Here is a 10,577-nt window from a genome sequence, read left to right as displayed (position 1 = left end):
TTAGTCCACAAGTAATTAGTTTCATAAGTGATGTTAGATATAAGTTCTAAAAAAAAAAAGGTCTCGTACAGACCTTTTGTAATAATATGGGTCCCACTAAAAAAGAAAAAGTTTTTTTACACTTTTATAATGATGTCTACTTTTTTACAAAAGACTTACGCGTAACTTTTACAAACCATCACTCTTTTCGTTATATGTTTGATGGTAAAAAAAAAGAAAAACAAAAAGAGAGATATTGCAATGCAGTTCACACGACAAGAGGTCAGGAAGAAATCAGATATCCATGCTTGTCTTTCCACATGAGCATACATCATATTCAGATTGTTATCGAATTTGAGCGTTAAAGAGGTGGAACTGGAGAAACTCGCACCAACTCTTTAAAAATGTTGTGCACTTTTTGTTTCCTAATTCCGACTGGAAAATATTAGAGACAACAGGAATAAGATTTGTCATATAATAACCTAATAATCAAACAAGAAAACTCGGAATAACCCCCCAAGGCGAAAACCAGTCTATTTTTTTTTATACATGCCAAAAACAATATATGCGAACTGACTTCACTGAGAAACAGACATCGTACAAATGATCCATCTGTACACTTATATGGCCTACTAAGCCTAGTTATCACTATTTAAATTGGGGGGGGGGGGGGGGGGGGGGGGGGGAAGGAAGAAGTTTCTATGAATTTGAAAATGTAATTTAACTAAAATATTGTTTCCCGTGACAAACACTAAGCGTCTAACATAGAGAAAGCGGGTTCTTTCGCGGAAATTGGTCCATCTCCTCATTCTTTGTACTCACTCGAACCCTGAATGACTATCACATTCCCAAGAAAGCCTTCCTCAGCGTGTATTACTTCATTTTGCCGAAATAGCTGTGACAACTTTTTCTTTAGTACATCCTCGTCATACCATACTGAAGAGACCCAACCTTTCTTTGTGCAGCAGTCGCAGCAGCAGAACCAGCACTAATCCCACCATACTGAGCCTTTGCCTGCAGCAAATTTGTGTCTATGGCTATTCGATCATCAATGTGTTCTACCTTGGTCACTCCAGCCCGTGTCATAAAAAAAGGGTTGTTGTCAATGTTGATAGCTACATCTGGCGCTAATTTCGCAGCAGCCACGACACATTGAGGGGATTGTTTTGCTTGAAAGGATAAATCCCTCTGAGTTTCAGTTGCAGATCTTTCTTGATTTCCAGAACTAGATTTGCGATAATAATATGCAGGAGGGACACCCTGCGGAGGTAGGACTGCACTTCTCATAGCCGTTCTTTGATCATAAGCATCCTTGACGTTTCCATTACTATATGGTACAACTGGGCCAACAACTTTTCCAGGTTTGGCTGGATTAAAAAAAAAAAAAAAGCAGAGAAACAAATTTAGTTAAAATATGCTTTAAAAAAAAAAAAAAAAAAAAAAAAGACTTCAACACAGTTGCAACAGAAAGGGGGTACCGAGTGGAATCCTCTGTGATGATGTCTGCATGGTTCTCCCAACATTCAATTGAATTCCATCTTTATCTCTGGAGTTTTTGTTGTATCCCACCTCTGCAGTTTGTAGATCTTTGGAGGAAGCAATATTTGATTGCTCTTTCGGAGGGATTGTACTTGAATGTACAATTGTAGACCTGTGAATATCATTGAAATGGAAAGTTGAATTTCACAACCACGCAGAGTGTAAAAGTAAAATGAGCATGGAGTGCGTCCCGTTTGAACATGAAATCTATGCCCTAGTAATGTAGTTGTAAGCCATAATGGCGAAATGAAATAAAATCCCACCCATGTCTCATGACGTGTTTCCAGAGGAAATAGTAGGGGGGATGGATGTTGAAGTCAATTAACTCAGTTTAATGTACACAAGTGTGCAGACAACTGGATGCATATATTTGCGATACCTCCATCACACTGAAAGGTCAAACCCAAATAAAAGAAGACATCTTCACCATATCCTCTTTCCATTTTTCTCTTAAATGAGTTTTCAAGTTTTTCACATTGTGAAACTCAAACCCTTCCGTTTCTATTCCCGTAGCTACAACAATATTACATGTACATTTAAATTCCATTTACACCCTGGAAAAAAAGGGAGGTTCACTATCAAATCCTTCAAACAGAAAAACAGACTAAATGGCTGGAATTATAATAGGTCTCACAATGAATAAGGGCTTATCAAGGGGACTACATGTAACCAAACAAGGGAACAGGCTGTGGAACAAGCAATGGCCAATTGAATCTCACACCTTAACACTTTAGTTTTACAACCAATATAAGCACACAATTGGTATAAGATAATTGTCAATACCTTATTACCATTTTTAACAAGAATTTTAGAAATTTTGAGCTACCGCTTCCATTATCTTTAAAGAGTTGGTTGTAGTGAGTCAAGTCAGCGATGCTGATAGTCTGGGATATGACATAACCTTGGCCTTTCATTGGGGGCCACATTCAGGGCAAGCGTAACGTGAGAAGGGTTATTGAGAAGATTGAGCAATGGCTGGCTGAATGGAAAAGGATGTATTTTTCCAAAGGTAGTAGGATTACTTTAATCAAGAACAATTTCTATTTGCCTTCTTATTTCATGTATCTATTTTCTGCTTCCATCAAGTGTGGCTAACCACCTAGATATGCTACAATGGAAATTCCTTTGGGGAGGGGGTTAGAAGAAGAGGTCAAATTTCACATCATTAGGCCAAAGTATGTTTTTCGATCTCTGAGGATGGTTTAAGAGTTCAGAACTTGATCTTTAATTGTGCAATATTTGGGAAGCAGCTTTAGTGCTATCAGAACGAGAGAGGCATTCTGGAGAGTAATTGTAGAAGCTAAATACAAATGTTCTTGGAGCCGGCGGTATTATGATAAGGTCTGAGGAACTTATGGGGTGGGATTTTTTTTATTGGTAAAATAAGATTTTATTGATAGAAGAGAGTAGGCATAGCCCAAGTACACAGACGAGATAATGGAAGAGCATAAGAACATATTGGGAGAAGTTTTCTAATCATATTAGATTTGATTCATTGAAGTGAAACTGTGGAAGATGGTACCGATATTAGATTCTTGCATGATTTGCGGAGTGGTAGCAGAGCTATTAAGGAAGTTTTCCCGTGTGTACAGAGTGCCCTCTGATAAGAATGCTTTTGTGGATGACCTTTCGGAGAGATATAATGAGCTCCCTCGATGGAATGTAAGTTCAACTAGAGCAGCTCGTGACTGGGAGGTTGATACATTTGCTGCATTATTTAACCTATTGGATTCCACTAGTTTGAAAAGCGGAATTTAAGACAAGCTTCTTTTTTTTTTTTTTTAGGTAAAGATGTTAAGATAATCTTCTTACCAATATTTAATATTCAATCGCAGCTCGGAGATATTTATATTCCTCATTCCTCCCATTAGCGACACCTTTTCTATGAAGAGAATATAGTGGTCTGGGCCTCTGAGCTGTGTTTTTCCTTGGATCCTCTCTGGAAAGATTCCCGCCATTGCTAATTTGAGGAAAACACACATTGCTGTGATTGAATGGTGTTACATGTTTAAGAGTGGGGAGTGCATCAATCACCATTTAGTCCAATGTGAGATGGCTATACTTTGTGAAGTGAATTTTTCAGTCAGGTTAATTTGGCTTGGGTCATGCCCAAAAGAATAATGGACCTTTTCCACTTTGGGAGAGGATTAGGGGGTAGTTGACAAATTGCAGTAGTGTCAAAATGGTTCCCTGCCTCATATGATATATTTGGAGGGTAAGAAATGAAAGAAAACTTGAGGACCAAATAAACGATGGAGCACAAGACTTTTTTCCATTATACTCTCTTCCTTTGGACAGCTTCCAGAGACTTTAATGGCTTTACAAGACCGTTTTGTATCTTTTCCCCTTTATAAACAGGTGTCTCTCTTCTTTGCTTCAAGCGTACATGGATATCAACTTTTTCTGCATTTTGTTGAAGTTTTTATTTATTACTTATAAAAAAAACTACAACTAGTCTGCAAGCAACAACACAGCAAACTATATGAGATGTTAACAAATTCTAACTGTGTCATGATCATGTTGTGTATATGTAGAAAATATAACAGAAGCTGCAGAAAGACTATGGAAGAGCAGCTAAAAAATGCATTTACCTTGGAAGAGACACGTGCTTTCTTTCAAGTGGAAGTACTGGTCCGCTCTTATTACCATTTTCCTCAAGATAAGCGAACTGCTTTCGGAATTGATCCACAGCACTGTAAATAATGTGTAACCAAATTAGGAGAAATAGAGAGAGATCCTTAACCCATATTTCCATATGACGAAGAAAGTCAAATTGCAACTATAGCTAGAACCTTGGATAGAGAAAATTAGCCCTCTCAGTTCCATTCATGTAGTCTTTTAGTAGTTGAGGATGATACTCAAGTATCTCACGGAAAATTAGCTCTCGTATGTCCTCCTTTGTGACCTTTCGCCTCTCAAATTCAAACTCCATCTTTGTAATAGGTTGGCAGGAAGGTTCTCTCTCAACTTTAGCCAGTCCCTTGAAGTAAGGATCAGCAAGCGCCTGATATAACACCAAACGATAAATTTCAATGGACAAGCAATAGTTAAGAGTATAAATAAAAGAAATTAAGGCAGCATATGCTATATAAATTACATATGTAATCCCAGGCTTTCAGTAGGAAAAGAATAGCATAAAATAAGGCACACATGGCAATGGCACAATATGATAAGACAAACCTCTTCAGCAGTAGGCCTGTCTTTTGGATCAAAGGCAAGCAACCTTTCCAATAGTCGAAGTGCTAAAGGATCGACATTTGGGAACTTCTGTTCAAATGGCACAGGCTGCTTTTTCCTCATGCTTGTTAAGTATCTCCTTGCTTTATCATTACGAACCTGGATCAAACACAGAAGAAAGTATATATTTCAAGCAAGAAAGTTTACAGTTCAAGCATACTTTAAGCACGGAATTTGAATGGAGTGAATGATCGATGTTACACAGGAGAAACAGTTTGCCTACCCGAGAAATGGTATCTAATGAAGGCGTCCCAAGTAAATCAGTCATCAAATCCAGCTGATGTACAACATTTTTTCCAGGAAAAAGTGGCTTCCCAGTTAATACCTCGGCAAATATGCAGCCTATACTCCAGATATCAATTGCTGGGGTATACTGCATCAAGAGCCATATAATTTGAGTCTGAGAATAATAAGTCAAAACTATGCAAGAACTAGAGCTAGGTTTTTTACATGCAGAACATTATTCTGACACATAATACATTGGCACAAACTAATTTTTTATGTCAATGTGATGTTCCAAAGATTCAGAGATCTCACACTTTGTATTGATGTAATTTTCTATGAGTATTTTACATATTTATTGGTTGTCACCTGGTAATGCTTGGGTTGTAATTTTAACTATTCTCAATGTGTTCCCAGCTTCCCCTCTCACAGCAGTAGAATAGTGCCGACTACAACTGAAAGTCTATCAAGCCAAATAATTTCCTATCTAAAGTCTACAGCAATAGACATTAGTTTTTTTTCCTTAACTAATAAAGACAGTTGTTAATTTAATATTGACCACCAATACTCCAACTTAAGTTTAAAAGAAAGTAAGGATGGCGCATTTAGTGGCCTCTAAAAATCATGTCTTAGCTCATAAAGGATTGATTTATGATAATATGTTTCAACTGTGGCTCAACTCTATTGCACTACAATGGAAATATTATATTTCATATTCATTTCTCATTCAATATCTTCTTCCTTTTTTTAATAAGTAAAGAGGTTATTAAAGAACACATTTCTAGTTCTATATCACAAGCCCACTTAAATAGCATCTTGGAAAATGCCATACATTCACCTATCTTTCTATTTTTCACTTTCATTAATCACCAGAAGCTTGCTTCACAATTGTTTCAGATCAACAGATAACTCAACTTTTGAAGCCATATATTTAAGCTAATGCACCAATTTTCATTCAGAGAAAAAGCTCATTAAAATTTAGAGTAATGCTAAATACAGTTATGGGTTGTGCAAGTGCTGCACACTCATTTTAAAAAAAAAAGTGGATCCACCATTACAAAATTAATTTTTTTATGTGGGTCCCATATTTACTCAATTCTTTTAAAATGAGTGCATGGCGCTTGCGCATTCTATCATTGTAAATATCATTTCTCTAAAACTTATTGAGCATAAACTGCTAGAAAGGCCATAAGTTTCAAAGACCATGTAAAATCACGGCATCTCTTTCTCACAATTACCTTTCAGTCATGCAGAGTAATTGACTGCAGTTACATAAGCCAAAGCTGGTCAAAACATTATGAGCATAGCATTGGTGGGAAGATATATAATTGTTGGAAAAAAAAAACATTTGTTTTCTTCTGTTGGGTGGTTTCCTTGGGCAAAGTGTTGACTACTGAAAATATTAGAAGGAGAGGTATGTTCATTGCTGATTGGTGTGTCATATGCAAGAAGGATGGGGAATCTGTAAACCACCTTTTTCTTCATTGTGAAGTGGCCAGGTTCTTGTGGAATGTGGTTTTGAATCGGATTGGTTTACTTTGGGCATTGATGCCCAAGGAAGTGGTGGATTTATTGGTAGGGTGGAAGGGTTTGAAGGGTAGTAAGAATGCTGCTCATGTTTGGAAGATGATTCCTTCTTGTCTCATGTGGTGCCTATGACTTGAAAGGAATGGGAGATGCTTCGAAGACAAAGAACGATCATTGGGAGAACTTAGGGATTTCTTCTTTAGTACTTTTGAGTTTGTGGGCTAAAGCTTTTGTAATGAAAGATATTTTCCAGATTCTGTTTTAGTTTTCCTTTTGTTCTTGGAAAGTAGTAGGTATTTCCTCTGTATACGTCCTGTATACTTGGGCTTATGCCTATTTCTTGGGAATAAAATCTTGTATTACTTATAAAAAAAAAAAAAATTGCAGGCACCTATATGCCTGTTTCACAGAACATAGAGGAAATGATCCACAAATAGAAACAACAATCAAGAATTAAAATCTGCAACATTACCCTCTAAAATGCAATAAAATCTTTAGTCATACCTTTGAAAAGAATGATCCACAAAGCTCTGGAGCTCTATACCATCTTGTAGCAACATAATCCTGCAAATGTGAGGTAAGAATTCCTTGAAGCATAACACTAATTTCAATGGATGTGGAAAGTAAAAATGATATATCATGCACTCTACAAAAATATTATAAAGATTAAAATATTAAATAAATTGAAAAACAACATATATATCTAACATCTGTGAATGACATACCGTCCAAAATATTGTTGTAGGTGTATCACTGAATGCAACTCTTGCTAAACCAAAATCGCAAATTTTAAGTTTACAGTTTGCATTTGCCAATATATTCTTCGGTTTTAAATCTCGATGGTAGACATTTGCTGCACCCATGTGGTCAAATATTAGATATGAACACCTTACAGAAAGCCCTAAGCTCCCTCGTAAACAACCCCCCCCAACCCTAGGACCCACATGATTCAGGTGGGGGAAAAAAGGAAAGTGAATAAAAATATAGTATGAAAATTCAAGAAGCAATGTCAAGGTCAAGGGTAAAGCTACAGAGCAATTAGGTTGAAACAAGTACCAGTGTGAATATACTTCAATGCACGAAGTAGCTGGTATAGGAAGAACTGATAGTGTTCTCGTGTTAGGTCATCATTGGCTTTGATGACTTGATGAAGATCTGACTCCATGAGCTCAAAAACAACATATATATCTTTGAAGTCCCTTCTTGATGGTGGAAGCATAATGTGTTTTATTTCGACAATATCAGGATGTCGTAGAAGTCTAAGCAGCTTTATCTCGCGAAGAATGCGTGCAGCATCTGATATGTGCTCAAATATATCATGTATTTTCTTTATTGCCACTTTTTCACTGGTATGAGTGTCAATTGCTGAGCAAACAACACCATAACTTCCTTTCCCAATAACTTCCTGAATCTTGTATCTATTGGCATCACCATATTCAGAGAAAAAGTCCATCTCAGATGAATTCTGTGAAATAAAAAAAGGCAAATAAGAAAGAAATAGTCAAAAGCAGAAAAAGGTGATATATAAAAATCAAATATATGCTTTCAGAAAGAAAATGAGAGAACCCATCAAAGATTGGATACAAATTGTGACAGGACAAGACAGACTCCAACAAATATAGACAAGACAACTGAGAAAGGTCCGAAAGAAAGAGAAGAGAGATGAAGCAAGCATGCCAACAAAGAGCGTATTAGTAGTGCTGGACACAGACAAAGCATGTCCAATGGCAAAACAGGAAACGTTGTGAATTAACATCAGGTCTAATAGGAAATTATTCCCATTCTGCTAGAAGTAACCTGACTGATTAGCACAGACTTCATTAAACATTTATCCAAGTTGCAAGCTATATCAACAAATAAAGAAACTGTTTTTTCTTTATTTTATTGAAGAACAGAAGATATAGCATTTTATAAAAACATCAGATAATCTGTTCAATAGGCAAAGAGCAACAAAACATGAATCAATATAACTGTTGATATTACTTAGCCTTTGTATTTGCATTATTGATTTCCACTATAATTAATGTGCTGATGCTCGATTCTTTTAACGTAACAAAGTTTGCATCCATGGGCGAAATGCAAGCTCTGGGGGTAATGTATAACTGCATAGAAATATTGTGTGGGTGTGTCTATATTGTCATAGCAGTATAAATAGACAAAACAGAAACACAGATATATTATTATGTAAGAACAGGAGAAAAGATAATATCATTTTTATTCAACTGAATATCCCATTTATACAAATTTGACTCAGCATTACCAAAGGCAGTTTATATCCCATATCATACAGCATGTACAGTGCTCACAGACTGATATCATTCCCTATGTCCCCTATATCTGATTCAAAAAGATAATGGGAATCAAATAAATAAGTCAGCTTAACTACTTAAGATTCTTGAGCAAGAATTGTTGGAGACGACCACTTCTAATTTTCAAGAAAAATTTAGATTCTTAAAAACCAGCAAAAAGACTCGAACTTCCTAACTGCTCCTCTATCCATCTTAAAAGAGAATATGGTCCATGATTTCCAACATTCAAAAAACAATTACAACCCAAGAAAATTTTTTTTGATCAGTACAACCCAAGAAAAATTACTGAAGAAAATCTAAAAAATCCAAAACTGATGCAGATGAACTGAAAATTTTCCCCGTGGGGAGGAACTTTCCCGTATAAAAATGTGTCTCTGAGAGAAAGAGAGAGAGAGAGAGGCATGAAATGAGACCAAAGAGAAACATAAGCATTAAATCCAACGGATAGCATTCCAGAATAAGAACGAAACCCACTTCTTTTAAAAGTAAATTTCGCGTTAACGATTCCCGTTCTCAATTGTCATCATAACGCAAAATAGAAATAAAACCTGATTGCATTAAAAATTTCAAGCTAAAAGCTAAAAGCATTCAAATAAAAAGCCGGCATCAGTCTATCGAAGACAAAAAAAAATATCATTAGCATCCCCTGCAGAACCAATAATCAAATCCAATAACTGTCACATCCACAGCCAGCAGAAGCCAACAAATCCCACATACACCATCAGGAAAAAATTCCCGTAATTTTAAACACCAGAACCTAGGTCCTAATTTTCACCTATGCAAACACTGCCCCAATCATCATACACCATAGAAAAAACTCCCCTAATTCCAAACACCAAAACCTAGATCCTAAATTTCACAAAAAAAATAAAATAAAATAAAACCCTGCTCCTATCATCATTTTCTCTAGACACGAATAATGAATGGTAAATGTTAAATTCCCTTCTAAAACACCAAAATTCAGTCTTAATATCAAATAATAGATTTACATATAAATAGACACAAAAATCCAATGCCAATCGTTGTATATTACTCGCCGAAGAATGAATCTTTATTTAGAAAGAAAACCTTTTTTCTCTGATCTTGCTGCATTTTTAGCCAAGCCCAGAAACCAGTTTCCAACGAGTCAGGTTAAACTGTTCCCAAATTGCGATCAGGCAGAAACACAGAAAACGCAGGCCTCGAATTCGCTCAAAATGTCAAACTCAGCCACATTTGCCCCACCTACCCCTGCTACGGATCACAAGCCCACAGTCCCTCCTTATTCTTCTTCCTCCAAATCCCTTCACGCAACATAGAAGAATGCAATCCAAAAGCAACAGATCCCTCATGCACACCTTGCCCTCCAATCCCAAATATTTCCCACACCAAGCAGCAAACTATGATACACAAGTGCTATAATATAGCACTCAATCTCATAATTGAAAGCCGAGAGAAAGAAACATAGAGAGAGAAGGAGGGAGAAGGAGGCTTGGTAGCTGAGAGATCTGTAACACCGACAAAATTGGAGAGAGAAAAGGAGAGGATAAAAAGGGTAGCGGAGAAGACAGGTATATGAGGAATCAATCTAGGGGCTTAGCTGTAGAAGAACGGCGTGGGGGGTAGTATTGGTATTTGAGCCTTTCTCCTGTTTATCCGAAATGTATGGATACTGATATCGTCGTCGGATATGGAAGTGTCATTTTCTGTAAATTATGTATAGACGCAATAGCGATTACGTACAGTTCACATTTTTATATAAAATTAAAAAAAAAAAAATTAACT

At 36.5% G+C, this 10,577-nt stretch overlaps 1 protein-coding gene across 2 annotated transcripts; it reads right to left on the bottom strand.

The window, feature by feature from the left end:
• Window positions 1-424: 424 nt before the first annotated feature.
• LOC122304113 (mitogen-activated protein kinase 20) lies at window positions 425-10,367 on the bottom strand. Of its 2 annotated transcripts, none has more exons than XM_043116176.1 (10): window positions 9,882-10,367; window positions 7,561-7,969; window positions 7,230-7,357; window positions 7,009-7,068; window positions 4,979-5,128; window positions 4,699-4,854; window positions 4,311-4,522; window positions 4,110-4,211; window positions 1,458-1,630; window positions 425-1,346 (listed from the first exon to the last, which is right to left on the bottom strand). In XM_043116176.1, the coding sequence occupies exons 1-10, from the start codon at window positions 9,903-9,905 to the stop codon at window positions 892-894; spliced, it is 1,869 nt and encodes a 622-aa protein (XP_042972110.1). In that variant the 5' UTR covers window positions 9,906-10,367; the 3' UTR covers window positions 425-891. The 2 variants fall into 2 exon arrangements, with proteins under 2 accessions (XP_042972110.1, XP_042972109.1); XM_043116175.1 differs by lacking the exon at window positions 9,882-10,367 and adding an exon at window positions 8,765-8,800.
• Window positions 10,368-10,577: the final 210 nt, after the last annotated feature.

The sequence above is a fragment of the Carya illinoinensis genome, chromosome 3 (assembly GCF_018687715.1).
Source record: "Carya illinoinensis cultivar Pawnee chromosome 3, C.illinoinensisPawnee_v1, whole genome shotgun sequence".
NCBI lineage: Eukaryota > Viridiplantae > Streptophyta > Magnoliopsida > Fagales > Juglandaceae > Carya > Carya illinoinensis.
This window is presented reverse-complemented; position numbering and strand designations above follow the sequence as displayed.